General features: G+C 49.1%; 8 protein-coding genes across 8 annotated transcripts; 3 read left to right on the top strand and 5 right to left on the bottom strand.

Annotated features, from left to right (window-relative positions):
• Nucleotides 1-256: 256 nt before the first annotated feature.
• On the bottom strand, nucleotides 257-592 carry Z518_01118 (uncharacterized protein; the record flags this gene model as incomplete). The annotated part of the gene is made up of 1 exon (XM_013421719.1): nucleotides 257-592. The coding sequence occupies one exon, from the start codon at nucleotides 590-592 to the stop codon at nucleotides 257-259; it is 336 nt and encodes a 111-aa protein (XP_013277173.1).
• Nucleotides 593-1,575: 983 nt separating this feature from the next.
• Nucleotides 1,576-3,062, bottom strand: Z518_01117 (uncharacterized protein; the record flags this gene model as incomplete). The annotated part of the gene is made up of 2 exons (XM_013421718.1): nucleotides 1,576-2,593; nucleotides 2,650-3,062. 2 exons carry the CDS (start codon nucleotides 3,060-3,062, stop codon nucleotides 1,576-1,578), a joined length of 1,431 nt encoding a protein of 476 aa, XP_013277172.1.
• Nucleotides 3,063-4,063: 1,001 nt separating this feature from the next.
• Z518_01116 (uncharacterized protein) lies at nucleotides 4,064-5,134 on the top strand (the record flags this gene model as incomplete). Its single annotated transcript, XM_013421717.1, has 1 exon — nucleotides 4,064-5,134. The coding sequence occupies one exon, from the start codon at nucleotides 4,064-4,066 to the stop codon at nucleotides 5,132-5,134; it is 1,071 nt and encodes a 356-aa protein (XP_013277171.1).
• Nucleotides 5,135-5,447: 313 nt separating this feature from the next.
• Z518_01115 (uncharacterized protein) lies at nucleotides 5,448-5,949 on the bottom strand (the record flags this gene model as incomplete). Its single annotated transcript, XM_013421716.1, has 2 exons — nucleotides 5,448-5,607; nucleotides 5,666-5,949. The coding sequence occupies 2 exons, from the start codon at nucleotides 5,947-5,949 to the stop codon at nucleotides 5,448-5,450; spliced, it is 444 nt and encodes a 147-aa protein (XP_013277170.1).
• Nucleotides 5,950-6,984: 1,035 nt separating this feature from the next.
• On the top strand, nucleotides 6,985-7,437 carry Z518_01114 (uncharacterized protein; the record flags this gene model as incomplete). The annotated part of the gene is made up of 1 exon (XM_013421715.1): nucleotides 6,985-7,437. One exon carries the CDS (start codon nucleotides 6,985-6,987, stop codon nucleotides 7,435-7,437), a length of 453 nt encoding a protein of 150 aa, XP_013277169.1.
• Nucleotides 7,438-7,631: 194 nt separating this feature from the next.
• Nucleotides 7,632-8,258, bottom strand: Z518_01113 (uncharacterized protein; the record flags this gene model as incomplete). The annotated part of the gene is made up of 1 exon (XM_013421714.1): nucleotides 7,632-8,258. One exon carries the CDS (start codon nucleotides 8,256-8,258, stop codon nucleotides 7,632-7,634), a length of 627 nt encoding a protein of 208 aa, XP_013277168.1.
• Nucleotides 8,259-10,392: 2,134 nt separating this feature from the next.
• Nucleotides 10,393-13,431, top strand: Z518_01112 (uncharacterized protein; the record flags this gene model as incomplete). The annotated part of the gene is made up of 5 exons (XM_013421713.1): nucleotides 10,393-11,359; nucleotides 11,916-12,122; nucleotides 12,254-12,459; nucleotides 12,549-12,885; nucleotides 12,953-13,431. The coding sequence occupies 5 exons, from the start codon at nucleotides 10,393-10,395 to the stop codon at nucleotides 13,429-13,431; spliced, it is 2,196 nt and encodes a 731-aa protein (XP_013277167.1).
• Nucleotides 13,432-16,305: 2,874 nt separating this feature from the next.
• On the bottom strand, nucleotides 16,306-18,641 carry Z518_01111 (uncharacterized protein; the record flags this gene model as incomplete). Its single annotated transcript, XM_013421712.1, has 5 exons — nucleotides 16,306-17,080; nucleotides 17,125-17,348; nucleotides 17,535-18,220; nucleotides 18,271-18,309; nucleotides 18,359-18,641. 5 exons carry the CDS (start codon nucleotides 18,639-18,641, stop codon nucleotides 16,306-16,308), a joined length of 2,007 nt encoding a protein of 668 aa, XP_013277166.1.
• Nucleotides 18,642-18,836: the final 195 nt, after the last annotated feature.

Here is an 18,836-nt window from a genome sequence, read left to right as displayed (position 1 = left end):
CCATGAACTGGACCATAGACAAGTGCAGCACATTCCCAAGGTCCAAAACCGCCCATTGTTGCTCACCCTTTCCGACTTGACGAGTGCCCGGAATCAATTAATATGCCCATGTAAACCAAACAGGCACCTGAGCAGGGTGAGAACTCCTCCGTCTTCCAGAGTCAGCACCAAAGGGCTCCCCGGAGGGTTGCACCATCCTGAACGGGTCCCAGTCGTCGCGTCGAGAGGAGTACCTGGTACGCGGGCACAGCCGTCGTCAAAGGTGTCGTTGGCTTTCGACTTGGCTTTGGTTCGATCGAACGAGGTAGCTAGGAAGCATTCGCAGGGAGGTTTGGACCAATGAGCTACTTTGTGAAGCTGATATCTCTCTTGCAATATGAGTAGCAGGTTCCACGCTGCTAAACCAAGCTCGGTTCATCAGAGCGTATGGTACGTTGCCGAGGCCCTTTAGAAGATGGTTCAACGGGAGGATGGTCTTCTCCCAATGGGCTCCGGTCACACCGAGCTTTCTGACCAGGAGCAACGTCAACCCGTCGCGTGATTTGACTTTGACAAGGCCATCGGGTCTAAGGTTCGAGATGCCCAGGGCCATGTTGTATGCAAGGTTTCGAGGGGTGAGTTTTTCGATTGTCTCGACCTCACACCCGGTGTGGTTCGTCTCTCCCCTGTAGTCTGTTCCGTATTTCAAAAGTGTTCGGCACTGGCGGCAGTAGTTCTGTAAAACATGTGCGCTTGGCTTGTTGAGGGAGAACTTCAAAATAGCGAATTAGGCGACTGTGGGTGTTTCGAATCATCTACCCATTTTCAATGATTGGTCAGGCATGCGGTCCCGTGCATGGGCTCGATGGAACTTCGAGGTAGGACAGGATATCAGGCAGATTATCTTTTGCTCCAACCATTCTTGTGAGGGAAGTGGGTGGTTGTAAGGACAGGAGAGTGAGGTAGGGCGCCGCTTACAGGTTGTAGATCAAATTTGGAGAACGTCAGGAGAAGAGAGTACCATTCAGAAGCTTTTGCAGCTGCTTTGGCTTTATGGTTGATATCAACCCAGCTCTGGACTGCTTGTCCGTCTCCATTTCGAGTCGACATGATGATAGTACTATTCTTCCAATCGGCAGTTTGGAGGATCTGAGACGGTCGTTTGATTTCTGACCCTGAGAATGGGTAAGTTTTGGTGTACGCCGACAACCAAAGGCGAGAATAGGTAGCAACGAGTCTGGTGACTTGAGGGGAAGTAAAAGTGTGGAATTTTAGGCCTGGAATGTTTCGAGTCTCTCGGAGCAAATACTGACGTTGAATGGTGCTAGTCACGTCAACTTGAGGGATTGGCCGTGGTCCAGAATTGAAAAGTCTTTTGACAAGGGCGCGGGCAGGATGGCCAGGTTCCATATGACAAATACCACGACTTTGATCACCGTCGAGGCCTTATAAAATGATTGAATCCGGTGGGAATCCTTTGATGATTTTCTTGCTATACAACCACCACCCGCAGTAAGATTGACACGGAACGGCTTCATGCGACGTCCACCACAAGGTCAACGGAATATGAGGATGCCCATGGCTTTGTAACAGCATTCAGGACGGCGGTTTCGGTCTCCTTTCACGCTCTCCAGAACGTGTGGATGGTCCTCTGCGAGATGCTCGACTCTCCTTGCCCGGCTGAGACTTTGACCTTTTACGCACATATCTTCTTGGGACTGCAATAGCGGCACTCAGAATTCTCCCTGGCAGGCTGGAGAGATACATCAGGTACTGCACAGGTAAGACAATACCTGCACATATCCAGTTGGTAAGAATGAAAACATAATTGCCTGGTTTGCGATCCGCAGTTCGCTGAGCAGCAGCCGCCAATGACACCACATCGTCCAGCCGGGATTCGAGATCCTGCAGCCTTGCTTCGATTTGCACCGCCGAGATAGTCGTCCTCTTTTCATATCGACGCATCGCACGATTCAGAGCATCGAGTTCGGGTTGCACAGATTTCTTTATATCGGAAGACGCCAATGCGGATGCTTTCGCTGCAAGTTCATCGCCGACTGATTCATTCTCTTTCCCACTTGAACGATCAATACGTTCTGCCACATGAGCTTCTAATTCCTCCAGTCTGTGAGTGACATCCCGAAGCTGTTGATTTTCAGCCCGACGCGATTCTATGAGAGCATCGGCATTGACGCGACGCTGCAAGAATAGAGTTCTCCGTTGAACCAATTTGATGAGATGGGAAAGTGGTCGAATCTCGGCGACCAGGATGAATATGGTCAGGTTGTAATTGGAGACTAGCCCTTCAGAAGGCCGAGTAAGTTGAGACCTGATCCCATGGAGAAGCCATGCAGCCAGAAGCGGAAATGCGAAACAGGAGAACAACGCCATGAGCTCATAGATCCGGAGCTCTCTCTCGGCAGATGCACTTTCCGCATTGAGCGCATCCGAAGAAGCATCAGGCTTTGAGCTTGGTCCACTCTCAGCTAGTCCCTCACCATCCTCGCGGGGAGATGTGGGATCCTGCTGCTCTGCTGCTTTATCGATGGGCGAGAAAACAGTCGGCGATGGTGGTTCAGCGAAGATGGGGGTTTGGGCCGCACGATACCAGTCCCTGTCATGTCTCATGAGGTACAGTCAAATTTGGAACGGAAGACTCCGACAACTTACCATGGCGACCTGAGCGCCCAGTTCATGAAGATGGCAGCCAAACCCAGCAAAGTGACATCAGTGATGACGGCACTCCCATTCTTGAAAAGCAATCCTCCGACAGCAGGAAGCAAGGCCAGGCCAAGAGGCAATGACTGCCAATGAGATGTGTCGTCGTGAACCTGAAGGTCGTCCCCTTCCTTTGCTCGCGGGAGCAATATGTCGTCGGTGGAGGAACGCAAAGACTTTCGTGTCTCCGAGAGGGTTTCAGAGAGGAACGAACCTCGTCGGCGATTGAGTTGTGCATGTCCTTCGGCGAAAGTGGATGACCGGCCCAAGGGACGTTGTCTCAAGCCATGTGGCGAAGGGCTGACCCGACGGCCGGAATGGATTGGCGGAGGCAGCGTAATGGATGGTGGTTTCTCCGAGGCCATGACGAAAAGGATGCATCCGTCTCGATGAGATAGAGCGTCGAAGATGATCTTGATATGAAGATGTATATGAATCACGATATGAGATTCAAGGCGGATGTGAACCCCACTGTTATATTGACGCGTCACAACATGTTTGGTGAGCGAAGAAGGCGAGGCCAAAGCGTGTCGTGGACGCCTAGAAGAGATGGGACGGTTTCACAGAAGAGGCATGGGATAGGAACGAGCAATGAATGGCCCTTGTCTTGAGGCGAGGGTTGGTCAGATGGTCAAGCTGGGAGAAACTTGGAGGTAGCAGGGACTGGAAAGGGGGAACTAATACGAGGAGGCCGCTTTTATCTCTAATACCAGCCCGCCAAGGCCTCAGATTCTCACCAGGGGGGGATCGACCCTCTTCTTTCAACACCATCCTCTCTTCTCCTTATCAGCTGTCATCACTCAAACATGTCAAATGGTCACTGGCAATCATCAGGCGCTGTCATGTCAACCATGTCAAGATTGCTTAATAGTGTCTGCACGATTGAGGAGAGATTTTACCATCATTGAAGGCCCATCCCTTGGCCGCGTCGCCAACAGGCTGAACATGGATCTCATAGTCCTCACGTATCTAAATAGAAGGCTTCTCAATCACCTCGAAACCAATTACTCTTTACTCTTGGCCCCTTCTGTGTCAAAGGACGAAGAAAGCTGGCAAGGTACGACGTTACTGGGCCACTCTCGCCCACTACGCCATCCTTATTCAATACTGCTTTGGGAAAAATGTCTCTGAGTTGCCCGGAGTCCCTCAGCAGCACTTATCAAGTTGCGGCTTCAGGTGAGCTAAGGTGGACAAGGGCAGCAGATTGCGAGAAAACGGTGTAAGACCTGGATTTGTAGGTGAGTATTCCCTGCGGATGGCATTCCTGCTTGTTTCTCTCTCTCCTTCCTTTCATGCCATAGAGTTATCCTCATTGCCCTATACCCATATTATCTTCATTCTCTCTTTTCTTCCAACCAAAAAAAACATGCCGCTGTCCGTGTATGCTGCCACATTCGCCGTCCTCGCCCTGTTAGCATGCCTGCTCTCAATTTTCCCCTTGGTTGTCCACCTCAAGGCCAGGAACCTGGCCACCACTGTCCTTACTCTCGCAGCCTTGCTCTTAAATATCCAAAACTTTGTCAATGCGCTGATCTGGACCTCTCGCAATCCCGATACTTGGTGGAATGGAAAGATCCTTTGCGATATCGAAGTGAAACTTTACGTTGGGTTTGGCATTGCGATATATGGGGCTATTGCCAGTCTATTTCGACATATTTACACTATTCTCGACGTTGAAAACACAACGGCTTTACCAAGTCCACAACAGCGCCGAATCAGGCTCGCCATTGAGCTCGGCCTATGCATCATCATGCCAATCGTGATAGCAGCTGCACATTATATGGTCCAGAAAGACCGATACTGGATCAGAACTTCGGCCGGTTGTACGCCATCATACGACAATTGCTGGGCGACACTTATACTCATCTTCTTGTGGCCCCTAGTTCTCTGCCTCGTTGCCAGTGGCTATTGTATCATCTCCGTTGTTCGCTTGTGGAGGCATAGAACACAGATGTCTTCCGTCTTCTCAAACACTCCTGGGGTTACTCGTTCTCGCTTCACCCGCCTCTTCGCTTTGGCTTTTGCTCTTCTGGTCATATATTGCCCTCTCGCCATATATACTTTTTCAGCCAATGCCGTCATACCCACACATATGTATTCCTGGTCGTATGTTCACCCTCCAGATTGGCCAGAAAGAATTATCAAGAGGCCGACCTCGGAAAGATTTGGGTTGAATCGATGGGCCCAGGTTGCCACGGCATATATGCTATTCATATTCTTCGGACTAGGCCATGAAGCCATTCATATGTACAAGTCGTGTCTACGAGAATTGAAAGTCTTGCTAACGGCGGACTGCGTCAAACAGGATAATATCAGGGGTAGATCGGCTAGGAATGTCCATCCGAGTCAAACAGATCCTGGAACGATCATTACGGACATCTCTTCAACACCGGAAGGCTTTCCACTGGCAGGAATGCGGATGGCGGAGACCGACTGAGTAAATCTCAATTGAGGAGGGTCAGTCCGAAGTTGAACATGAACCGCGGCCAGACCGCTACCCTGGAATTGTATTACAACTTTGTCCAAGAGATATTTCCGCAGGCAACAATTATTCGCTCTGCAAATGGCGCTGCCATGACTACAAGCCCAAGGTCAAGAGTGGCGAAAGGACCAAGGAAGAAGTTTCCTGTCCACCTTCGACAAATCAATGTAACGCCCAACTCCTTTTGCTTCTCTTGGAGAAAGATTGTGTACGTCAATTCGTTCCCTTCAAACACCAATTCCCACCAATCGAATTCGTGCCAGGATTTTTATGCTCCAGCAGCATCTGCTGCGACAACTTCCTCTTTGGGTTGAGGTCTCTTCAACACCTCCACTTTGGTCTGCACCAGGCTCAGTGCGCTCTGCTTTTTACCGTCTGCATCAGTGTAAATAGGCATGGTAGCATCACCCTCGAGATAGATGAGTGTTCTATTGCGAAAATTATCAGCTCAGAACCCCTTCCTTAGTGCGTGGGGGGAAAAGATACCCTTTGCTCAAACCCATCACCAAGTCTCGTTGAGCACCCTCTGGTGCAAAACTGGCAACGCGAAACCACGATGTTTGTCTGTTCTCTTTCGGTCCATGGCTGGTACCCACCACATATTTGATCACTTGACCATTTTTGGTTTCGCTGAGCTCTGGGTCGGTGCCGAGACGACCAACCAGAGTCATGCGAGCAAGCTGTGAGGGTCGAGTTGTTGATAATGCACGAGAAGATACTGCAGGAATGGCAGAGGTCATGCGTCTGGTCGGAAAGAGGAGGAAAGACATCTTGAGGTATGAAGAGTAAGGTAGAGCTGGCTGGAAATTCCGGTGCGAAATGCGTGACGGAATGCGCGAGGGGAGATGGACGTCAGCGTGCTTTTGAATTGAGGGCCGAGATGCGACAGATACCGTGTACAATGGAGGGAGGATGCCCGTGGAGACTGCGAATCTGATTTTGATAGCATTGATTGCTGATTGCTGGTGATTGACCGATCGTACTGGCGCGACCCAGACGCGAATTCCAAAGTCAGAAGGCTGCCAAATCCGGCAAAGCGTTTACATTACATGACGCAGCCCTATTGAACGTTATCCCAGCACGTTCGCATAAGGAGATGGTCAGGACACGCGCAAGAGAACATCTCATAGAACATTCAAATTTGACACGCTTCCACCCCTTCCTGGCAATATGTATGTCGAGACCGAAGCGACGCGCTCCTCCCGAAGTTCTGCGGAATCCATTGTGAGAAAGGCCACCAGCGTCGACGCCATTCTTTGGATATGGAGAATGTTCCTCGTTATGGCCAGCCATGGATCAATTCCCAGTGCTTGGCCGCAACCTCTCATATTACGCCTCTTTGACTTTGCCTCTGATTGGGTGCTTCCACGATCTCCGAAGAAACATGCTCGCAAAGCCGAGCAGGACGAGATCTTTGGCAGCATCGTCGCGAACCCTGTCACAAAATCAAACATCCCGAACTAATATATTCTCTAACACTGTGATGAGCCCAGTGGGAATCAGCTTGAATCGTGTTGATCTCGGCACAAACTTTCTATTCTAGCGCAATGATCAGTTATTGGAGCAATTTCCTGCAGCCAACTGAATCTTTGTGGTTCAAGCCATCCCTTTGTTCTGCTTTTCTGTTCTCATTCACCACGAAAGCCGATCATGACGGGATGCTCTTTGTTTCTATTCTATCGACTATCGGAAACCTCCTCCTTCAATTCTTCAGGTGACTTCCCACTTTACCTTATCCGATGTTAAGATTTCTTAACTCAACCACCGTTACCAGACCCCTGTCTCATCTGCAGAATTCCTCCAAAATGATCCCCCTGGCCGCGCTTATTATCCTCATCGTCGTCGTCACAGTCAGCAGCTTAACGTTCCTAATTGCAATCTACAGCTCCGTCTCGTCATGCCTCGAATCCCCAAAAATCAAAGCCACGGCCCAGGAAAAAGAAATGACTCTCCCTTTGACAGAAACCGTCGCGCTACCAGCAACAATCTCGACGTCCTCGCTTCTTCCTCTTCCAGTCCTCATCCCGCCAGTCTGCTCAGAAGCACCCGAAGCAGAATTCCCACCCCCTCTACCAGATGAATTAGTCGATGATGACGATGTTGTCGAGGCTGAAAGTCCACCACCTCTCCCTCGTCCCGATAGGGACAGTATGCACGAGATCCTTGATCTGTATACGAACGAAGCTCGGAATCTACCTCCAGGGCCCAAATCCGCGCCTGCGAGGTTCGTCACTTTTGACCAGGCAGAGTCAAAATGAGGCTGTGTTGGCATCGGTGATGTGTTAGGTTAAATACCTATGGGGGAATTTTTTTGCACGTGAGTGATAATATCCATATTCGATCTTAGATGATTCAAATTCGGCATTTTCCATATTCTAGCCTCTTCTCCAAAATTCTACGGAAGACTACATGTTCCAATATCCACTATCCATACCCCATCTCTTTTGCATTTTCACATCAATATCCCCCCATCAACCTCAAGCTCAATGTCATCTCTTTCCCCATTCATCTCAAACCTCACTCCCTTCGGCGCTTGAGATTGAGCGTAAGTCCGTGTATGATACACCGCAGCACACGGAATGGGAAGAGATGGGGGAACTCTCTGCTCTACATCATGAACGTTAACAAACGCTGTTTTCTCTAGTTTCACATTCAGGCTTTTCACGCGCGGCGCTGAGCTGAATGAGCCTTTCCCTTCTAGCACGCTCCGCATTTGTGCGGGTTTGGCGTCAGCTTGTCTTCTCGGAAGTGTGGCTGGGGATACAAAGGGTGCGGTCGCTGAGTAACTTGCTGTGTGTTCTGCGGCGTCTTCGATGTTCTGTGCTTGAAGTTTACCTTCCCTGACTCGAGCCCGAGTCGGTCGAGGCGCGGCAATGGACGACTCTGTTTGTGTTTGTTTTTGATAGTCGAGAATATCTTCTTCAAGACTCACGGATGGCTGAATGCTCATCTTGTTGCGTTCCGTGGTTTGACAAGGTTTGACCACAGCCGCTGCTGGTGCCGTTGGTGCTGCAGGTGCTCGCGGAGAGGGAGGGAGAACATGGTTTGGTTCGACAGGCGTGTTCCAACGTGGTGGCATATTTTGAGCAAAAGATTTGATATTTCCGTCTCGGTATTGTTGCCGTCGTGTGCGCTCGCGCACGCGCCGGTACCCGATGAAAAATGACAGCGAAGTTGGGGAGGCAGAGAAGGACAATGGCTAGGAAGATGAATAATGGAATTGATTTTGTATTCGATTGGATTTGCATCTTGGATTTGCGGATTATAGGTGTTGTAATTGCAGCTTGTTGCAGCTTCATCTTCGATTCAGTAGACACGTAATATTTTGACTGTGGTTACAGGACTGGAAGCTGCCTGCTGACTGAGAGAAGGTCAAAGGGGGGGTTAAGGCGAAAGGGGGATATTCCAACTCCAATTGTACCAATATCATGCTGTGCTGGGATTTTCGGCCTTTCGTGACATTGTTTCTCATCACTCCCGTAGCATGGTGAATGGGACAAAGGGCCGTGAAAGAGACCTTGACGGCCTTGTCTTGACGAACATGTTCACCGGATGAAAAGATGAAAAGCAAGGAGCGGATTGTTTTGTCTTTGTACAAAACAATTGTACATGGGCTGTTCGTCAGACTCAAACATGTTCGACAGACCTGAAGTCATTTGTGGATGTTAAACGTTCGACATAATGATTACCTTCTAGTATGAGAGCGATGCAACTTGAAGTCAAGATCAGATTCTTGATCAATCGCACGCTAGCCTTGTGTGATTGTTTCAATACCTCAGACTCGCGTTGTAGCTGGTTCATTTCATAAAACGTAGGGAGAAGAAGGACGGAAGTTGTATGTTCGGAGCAGCTTCCTCCGTGTTTGAGAACTGTTTGTGCTAGATATACAGTGAAGGCTTACCTGAATGATGATACTAATCTGGTCTCCAAACAGAAGAGAACTATTCATTGATGGCTGTGATGGCAGGACGCATCCGATCATGTCGTGGCAATTTAAGAACAGGGACACCCGAGGGAAGGACAGTAGACGTTCCAGTCTGAAATTCGGAAATTTCCCATCCCCGGCCTGAATCAAGATCTGGGGATTGAAGAAAGAAAATACGGTGTTAGTCGTCATCTGGTGGACGCTCTTGGCTAGGCCTTGATCATTGAGGAACATCAAAAGGATTCGGTCAGAAAAAACTCTCTCTGTAACGTTAGTGTTTGGTGTTCCCAAGGAAGTCTGGCAAACCACCGAAGAGAAGTAGCATTTGATTGACACCAAACGGCATGCGCTAGTTCATGAACCAGCATTGCAGCCTCCAAGATGTATGTGCTACATATCTCCGTTGCACGTTTTGAGTGTCCCAATTGGGGTTGGATAGAAACTTCAGCCACTCCAGTCCAATTGCCGATTGTACTAACACAGTCTTAAGTGGGAGTTTGTAATTTGTCTGCAAGAATCCCCGGTGTAGCCATCGGGTTTTTCTTACACGGACAGAGAGTTTCATGACTCGATAGTGGGAACACATCCCTCATCAGATCCCGCTCAAGATTCCTGAGTTTATTATCTGTTACTCTCCAGGTATCCTTAAGCGTACGTTCATTCTCACCTGTTGGGACAAACCGAGGAGGCTTATTGGGCAAGAGTGTCAGCACAAGGTAATCGTCATCAATCGAGAGATATGGAAGAATGAGGACTGGTAAGTGCTGAAAAGAAAAAAGCAATGAGTCGGTTGACATGAGTTCCCATTGACGCAGGCAGGGAACTCGGAGTGGCCGAGCGAGTCTGAGCCTTACGGTAGAAAAAGGGGCAACTATGGATGAAGCCTAGTAGGGGGCTCGTTTTAGGCGACCTCCCAAGCCTTATCGCCAAGCGAAGCGAGCTCCAGGCTCCAGGCTTCAGGCTCCAGGCTTCAGCTTCCCATTTTGTTTAATGAACTTCTTTACTGTAGCTACTTTTGGACTTCGTTACCTTATGACCGGTCAGTCTCTTTTGATGCGACTTTGGTCAGTAAACGAGGGAAACCGAAACTGCTCCCATTGTCAACGGCGACCCGAAGTACGACTTGCATCATCCCAAGCAAGCCCGACCACCATAGAACAGACGACACTCAATTCTGAGTCTGAAGCTGGAGGCCAACAAATCTTCGCCTAAGATGGATTTGGATCGCAAGTGCAATAAGATCACAAAGTATTGCTTCGGGTCCGCATTTTCGAGCAACACGTTGTCAATGCGTCCAAAGTCAGTACCCATGCAACGTCGACCACATAAGAAATCTCGGAATGGCTGCTACTCTTGCAAGAGCCGACGCATAAAGTGTGGAGAGGAAAAGCCTCAATGTGAAAACTGCATTGATCTGAAACGAGAATGCATGTATCCCTCCAGTCAAATTAGCATGCCAAAACCCGAGATCGCTCTGTCGACGCACTATTTCAGCCTCCGAGACCTACAATACTTTCATCATTTTCTGCAAGCGGCAGTCCCTCATCTGCCCCTCGGTAGCGGAAAGATGTGGAACGAGGATATCCCACGATTGGCTTATCACCGTCCATACCTTATGCATGCATTACTTGGACTTGGAGCCTTCCATCTCGGTGCCATGTCCCTTGAACAGGAGTCATGTCACAGAGAGGCTTTGGATCATCGGATCTATGCCATTCAAGGGCTCAACTCGGCGATGTCGGAATCCTCCCAAGAATCCAATGAATCGGGTGCCATCCTGGCCGCCTGCTATGCGCTCACATTTCAATCCGTATACCTCGCGGATGGCATGATTGACTTTATCGTCTTTGTCCGTGGCTGTTATTTGGCTGCCAACACTTTTCGCGGAGGTGGATTGATCACGGGCTTGCCCAACCGACACCTCGATATTGTTGCCCCGGAATTGGCCCGCATGCCCAAGGCAAATGTAAGCGAATTACAGCGCGGCCTAACCGGGCTAGAGCAGATTTCGTCTCTGTTGAAGACACCCCCTGAACTCAAGTTCTACCATGGCATCAAAGGTGTTCTAACAGGCTTGATGGAGTCTTCTCGACTGGGGTATACCCGTTTTATATCCCTCTACGACATGTGGACAACGCAAGAGAATCTCGAGGCGCTAATCAATCCTCACAACGCCATTATGCAACTCATGCTTTTCTTTTATCTCCTGGAGTCAATAATGTTGGCTCCTTTTACTCCCTGGGATTTTCCGGAAGGTTCGTCTACTAATCACAGGCTGAACTCAACATTGAGATGGTCTGACCAAATTTGGGCCGGATTATCCAACGACTTGAGGAAGTACTTGCAGTGGCCAAAATCTATCTTCGATAAATTGACCTCGAGAGGGAAAAACAACTCGGGGAAATCGAATCTACAGGATGAACTCAGAATGATTTTCCTGGCTGACAGCCTCCCCTAGTATCCTTCACGTTGGTCTAGGCATAACTTGCGCCTCAAACAAATCGTCGAAGACCAATTTTCGAACCAATTTGGAGTGGATCAACTATCGGCCGACTCATCGCACTGGTTCACCTTTTCATCCAACACGCCAACTCTTGATTGTGCGATCAGCCTCAAGGAGCTCAGTTACGTCGTATATTAGAAGACCCAGTTGTCAACCAGGTACTGAGTGATGCGGAATTATAGGCCGAATAGGAAGCTTCGCAAACCCGCAATTGAACCAATCAGTCCACGAAGTAGCGTTTGATGATCTCTACATGATGCTTGCAGATGAACTCGACCTCCTATGGTCTCTTCTATAAATGGGTTCAGCTTCTCTCAATGGCGACATCCAAACCAAATCGTATTGTCAATACGATCCGGAACCAAAAGTGCGTAATCATCTCCCGCATTCCTCCAATGGAGGCATTTCGGCAACCAAAATTGGAATGAATGCCATGACCTTGGTTGCTTCAAGTCTCGACCCAGCCGCGTCACCGTATCGCGCTATGCGTATCGTATTCAATACGGCCGCGAATGGTAAGGCGCGGATTTCCCAATGGGAATCCTCGCACCCAAATCAGGACACCAGGCAGCAAGCATAAATCGAGGTTGCCATGTATAAAGGCGACGACATCGACCATGGCTTTAGACTTGCCGGACGTTGACAGCCAATTTTGCACCGAAGTCGAATCTCTTCGATAAAGTCTTGCATTACCAGGATCGGTCCAACATGAAATGCGATTTAGTAGCGGCCCGGGAGGACGATAGCATTGCTTGGGTCTATTGTCCTTCATTTGGGGCTGCTGTTTTGTTCGCCGTGCTTTTCGGCCTTTCGACGATACTGCACATCATTCAAGCCGTCAATTTTCGAAAAGTGAGCAGCATCCTCTTCCTCCCCCCATCGTCCAATGTGTCTGATTTCCCGGATATTATGGATTTCAAACTCACGAATCTTTTCCACAGAAATTCTGCTGGGTTATCATCATGGCCGGTCTGTGGGAAACCGCAGGGTTTGCAGTCCGCTCATACTCGGCGAAGCAATTTCGGGGACTGGGACATTTCATTCCACAGCAGCTTCTCATTATCCTCGCACCACTTTGGGTCAACGCCTTCGTCTACATGGTCGCCGGGAGAATGATTTACTTTCTCATTCCCGAGAAGAAAGTCTTCGGCATCAGTGCACATAGACTTACTTTGATCTTCGTGATACTGGATATCTTTGCTTTTCTCGTCCAGGGGTCATCGTCAAGTTTAATGACCTCGGACGATTACGACACAATCAGGATTGGGATCGATATTTGTACGTCTTGCCTCGACACCTTGACATCGCTTTACAGAATTTTCCAACTGATTTTCTTACCATCCAGACATGGCTGGTGTGGGTGTCCAGGAACTCTTCATCGTCCTATTCACCATCCTTGCCGCTCGATTCCAGTGGCACATGAACCAGATCGAACGCGTCCATCCCGTCCGTCACCGCTGGCGAAGCCTCCTATACCCTCTCTACGTTGCTCTAGGTCTAATCACAGTTCGAATCATCTTCAGGCTCGTTGAATACACCGACGGCGAGTACAGCTATGTCGCGAGATACGAGGCATTTTTCTACTGCCTTGAAGCTCTGCCAATGGTTGTTTCTCTGGCCATGTTCAACGTCTGGCATCCTGCCATGGTGCTCGTTGGGCCGGAGAGTGAGTTCCCTAAGAGGGTGAAGAAATCAAGAGCCGAAAAGAAGATGGAGAAAGAGAAGGAAAAAGCACAAAAGAATTCTAGAAAGGGCAAGGCGCGAGGTAGGGTGGATGGGCTGGGCGCTGCTGGTGATGCAGATGGGATTGAAATGCGAATATAGCCTGGTGCCAATGCGCTCGAGCCAGTCTCGTCCTTCAACTGCACCCAACATGAAAAGGACGGTTGGGAGGTACTGCTATTACACAATATCCGTTGGTGTGTACATCACCCGCTCATGTTCGTTCTGTTCAATAAATACAGGATACATTATACTTGGTGTTGGAAGAGCATGGAGACAAAGCACGTTATTGTTATTTTCTTTGTCGAGAAGCATGTGGCTCGTTTCGATTTGAACGTTGAATCACCACATATCCAAATATGGTCCCCAGAGATAGTCAAGATGAACCTTCGCAGTCTACTGTCATCAATACAATGCTCGAGTATGGATTGGTCGTACTTACATAGGATGAATTCAACTCTGAGATCTGTCACACCCGGATTCACTGCGTCGAGGCAAATCTCCTTCATCAATTCAGCTACGCTTTCGACGCTCGCCGTGTCATAAATATTCGCGTACATAAACGACTGACTGAATCCCACAGCCTTGACGTCCAAGGCCAGGAGTTTCAGCACGTCCGTCCAGCGTGGTTTTCGAGAAGCCGATAACGCCTCGATCGATTATCGGCAACCAACGATAAAGCTTGGCACAGAATGAGTCACGTGCTCTTTCCTCTTGATCGGATCCAGTCCATGGACCACGTTCGGGGGGCAATTAACCAGAGCCCTAAACTAGATCCGTTTCAAACAGCTCCTAGCCTTTAGTTGACTATCTCTTCTGTAATTTTGTTAATTTCGGAATCGCCTGGTTAGGGCTTGGCGTTGTGTGGCGACGCCAAGAGCAACGTGCTGGCCAATAACGTAAGCGTATGGCTTGGCATTGTCACGTGAGTAAGTTGCTTGGCGGTGTCACGTGGGCACGCGGGCACTTCCCCCCGCTGCCCCGTCATCGGATCCAGTCTGTGGACCACCCAGAGAGGCTTTTGAAGAGATTCTATTTTGCTTCCCCAGGTATGTACCAGGTACATTTATTTGTGTGGTAGAGTCTAACAATTCTAGGTACCGATTACATAATACCCGAAGTTGGCGCGAGCCGAATTTGGTGCCAAGCTGGTCGCTCATAGCTTGGAATTGGCAGGATATCAATTGCCATGTACGATAGCCGTGGCCGGCGCTTTCTTGGTTGGTCCTGACACAGCAGGCATGTCACCAAGATCGCACGGTTCCCCATTGCTGTAGTCTTCGTACTCATCCTGACTCGCTGGTCGAGTAAACTAGTCCAAATCTTGTGCAATTCGCTCATAATCGAAAAGGTCTTGAGAGGGCTTCCTTTCGTACGAGGGTGTAGTCGTATAGAGGGGGGATCTTTTCTCGGTAAACCTCTCAAACGTCGTCACCTTAAGCCTCTGCCAATCCTTTTCCAATTGTACCGAATGTACTTCGTCCGACAATTTGGATGAAGAATAATGGCCGCGGCAAAAGTGAGAGAGTCATCTGTCTATGCGAGCCTTTGCTTTGGTGTACTGGGACTCCCCATCACATACGTCGCGAGCGTGGGCCCATGTCGTATGAGCTGACTTGCTCCTTTTTGACCCTATTTCAGCCGAGTCCAAGGTGGTTGAAGGTGAGAGAAGGGATGAATTTGTTTCAGGATCCATATTTTGTACGATGGAATAAGGAAAGATGGAAATCAAATGGATATCCTAAGCAGTGAGGAATTATCGACCATTATCGACATCAATATCGATAAGACCGATAAGTTATCGGTTAGTTATCGATCGATTCATTATCGATAAGATTATTGAAAACCACGCTGCAGATGCCTTGAAAGTCGGGGAGTTTGCCCTTGAGAAAATCGGAGCCAAGAAATGTCCCAGTATCCAAGGGATGTCAATCAAATCTACATTTCCTCCAGGACGAGAGGGGAACGTGTTTACCCAGTGTGTCTGGCTTGTTGATGTAGGGTCGGGCTGCCCGGGAGAAGGACATGAAGAGGGAAAGAATAAGGAGACTAAATTTCATATTCAAAGTGATGGACAAGAGTCTTTTGGTATCTTGGAAGCTGATGCCAGATGTTGATCCCCCAACGACGGGCAGGTGCTTGTGAGGTTGGCCATCGGTTTCGAAGGAGACTGGAGGATCGTCAAAGGACCATTGGAGGCAGCTATCTCAGTCCATCCAGGATGTTCTCATCGTCCTTGAACCCTCAGGACCTTGGAGAACGAGCCAGTACTCCATCCCATCCCTTCATTCTGGAGACCATGAACATTCGAACTGCGCCCTGTGGGAGAGGCAAAACAGGATGGCTGTCAGACAGTGCTGACTATCTATATATATGGCACCCATCCTTTTCTCATTCTCGACCGTCAGAAACGTCCTCTGCATTTTCGGAACCGTTGTCAACCGTTTTGCTCATATTTCATTGCTCCCCAGTCATGACGACCTTTATCGCATATCTACCTCGAGAAAATGCACCGTCCTTCGGAAGCCGCACCTTCAGCAAATTTCTCGCGGTCGGCCCTCCCCAGTTGGGTGTCGAGCAGACAAAGCACAAAATCTCCTCAACAGGCGACGTCTGTGAGCAGTGCGGATTTCGTCACTCGAGAATATCTAGTGGCACGAGGAATTTTAGAGCGAATGGGTCATGATTCCGACGAACGCAGTATCCGAGTTCCCAGACACCGCAATAGCGACGCAGCCGACAACGACAAAATTGATCATAACGAGAAAGGCGGCAGAGATGACGGCATTGACCACGAAAGCGAAATCGGTGACCTTCCGATCATTCTGGACCACAGCTTTCCTCATCTTCCGCCCAGGAAATCCATTGTTCTTCCCGTTCCCTGCGTCCTTCACTTCTCCCATCTGCTGTGATAAACTTGGCCAACAGCGTCCAGCGTTCGCTAGTGCGCTTTAGATCACCTTGTTATAAATCATATCACGCGTCCACTTCTTCGGTTTCTTCCTCTTCTCTGGCTTTCTCCGCTTTTTGATACCTGGTCCAAATGTCTCGACTAACCTCCTCGAAAGGAATATAGTACTCTCGATGTTCAGGCCACGGTGAACGGGGCCGGTGTTGTTTAACGTCGCGCTTGTCCGGGGTAATCCAGAGAAACTCTAGTTCTATATCAAACTCTGACGAATGGGACATGGCCCACTCGCGGTATTCACGCAAGAATCTCAAACGACAATTCGAGTAATTCCTTGCCACGGTGATCCGGATGGGGAAGACGAGCAATTTCGGCTTTTCCCCTTCAGCATGTCTTTCTTCTGTCTTAACCGAAATAATTATTCCATCTATCGTCTTGTAATCGATGTGGCGGGAGCGATAAAGTACCGGCGTATTGAGCATGTCGAACTCAATGTCGAATGGGTCCTTGAAGAATCTTAACCCCATACCCCTGTCACTACCGTCGCAAATCTTCAAGCCTTTTGACTGGATGGATTCGAGAACGGCGTATTTCACCATAAACCCAAGGACAGATCGATTGTAGACAAAGTCGCGCAGTGAAGCCAGAGAGCCGATGTCGATGAAAGTAATATCCAACTCGAGAAGCTGATTTGCTACAGCATCGCGAACTAGACCGCAGGTATATCGTCCAATGTCGAAGTTATCCTGATAGAAGGATCGATGGTCGACCAGTTCGATGTGTTCCGTCCATCTAGGTGGTACTGGCCTGTTAAGAATGCACGCCCTCATGTAGGCGCAATACCTAAAAAGTCAGAATGTTCGAAGCACCAGATCAGTCGAACATACCACTTCCAATCAAGAGCCGTAGCAGTAGACCTGATTTGCTGCACAAACGCCACAGTTTGGTCGTAGTCTGGGTCGGATTTGAGGGGCGTCAAATCAATCACCCCATTCACCACACATTGCTTCAAGAGAAATGGGATACAGCCCGTAACATCTTCAACCTTATGCCGGGAATACCGTCCCATCTTGGCATCTTTATGCTGCTTCCACCACTGCTCCATTTCCGTCTACGGCAGTCAGAAGCCTCGTGGTGACACAAATTTGACATTACTTGCCTTAGTGAAACCCCCATAGAGGCGTACCACCCTGTTCGAGGTCTGATAGCTGACCTCTTCCAGGTCGTCCGTAGAGTTTGCACAGGTACTGAAGATTGATTTATGGTAAGAGGTGAAACTGATTATCCAACGACGTACCTTTGGGGCATCGTCCCCCCCATACCAGATATCGGCCTTAAAAGCATTCATCTCATCAACGACAAATATAACGTTGTTTTGAAGCTTGAAGAATTCCTGAATCTCGTCTTCGGTGTCTAGGGCCATGATCTTCTTTTGGGTGGCGAAATCGTCTGCCCAGGCGAACAGCATGGCTGTTTTAACGTCGTCAACATGGTTCTGGAGCAACGTCCAGCAATTCGGTAGATAGACGACCCGTTCATCTTGAGCAGCAAAGTAGCAGACGAGGGCGGCTAGAAGGTGAGACTTCCCAAAGCCCCGGTTTCCATAGAGCCAGATTCTTTGATAAACGCGACTCTTTCGCACGTCCCTCACCTCATTAAGGAGGTCTTTGAACATCGTTCTCCCCATATAGAACCACTTTTCTTCGGCTCGATCGGGTCCTCGGAAACCTGGTGGTGTAAGACCGCTAAATGGGAAGTCGAGCGTGTGGTTTAATGTAGGGTCTGAAAGTTTATCGACAGCTCCAGGAAGAGGATCAACTGAATTGGAATGCTGATCAGGAGAGTCGTTCATCTGTGTAATCATTTCCCTAATGGCCTTCCTTCGCTCGTTCGCTGCGATGGCCCATCGTATCTGGTCTTCTTCGTATTCTTGACATACTTTTGGCGAAGTGAACGGTTCTTCTGGTGCGTTTATTTCCTCCCCTATAACGTCGTTAGCTGGCTATCGTCTAGCACATTAAAGGCGTCATTACCTTTTCTTCTTCGGCCGGCTATCTGGTTCGGTTGATCGTCTTAACACTGTCAGCTGGTGTCTAAGTTGCATCCACAGTCTAATCCTACTCTGTCTGCTGACTCTTCTCGCAAGAGACGCAAGATCCCAATAGACCCTAAGTGGCAGATCAGTTCTTTTGAAGAAGTCTAGATCCTCAGCATACTCCAAGAAGGTAGAGCCACTGATTCCTGCCTCTTTGAATGTCAAAACGTCCTCGTCATCGTAGAGAATGTCTGGTCGTGTTTGCTGGATCCATTCGAGCAATTGCTCGTCGTTCCAACTTATCATCTCTTGGATTGTAGGGATGCCCTTCCGGCCTTGTCCAACTTCCTTCTGATTAGAACCGTTCATTTTGACTGATGTCAAGGAAGGCCAAACGAGGGAGAAGGTATGATGTGGCAACTCGAACACGCACGCAAGTTGTGGAGAGTTCAAACTCGCCCAAAATGAGCGCACGCGAACTGACGTGGGACAAGCGGTCGCCAAGTTGGAGGCAGGAGCCATGACGAGGTAGAGGGAGCAACAAGTGTGATATAGGCAGCAACG

The sequence above is a fragment of the Rhinocladiella mackenziei genome, assembly GCF_000835555.1.
Source record: "Rhinocladiella mackenziei CBS 650.93 unplaced genomic scaffold supercont1.1, whole genome shotgun sequence".
Lineage (NCBI taxonomy): Eukaryota > Fungi > Ascomycota > Eurotiomycetes > Chaetothyriales > Herpotrichiellaceae > Rhinocladiella > Rhinocladiella mackenziei.
Note: the sequence above shows the minus strand (reverse complement) of the source record. Positions and strands in the feature narration are given on the sequence as shown.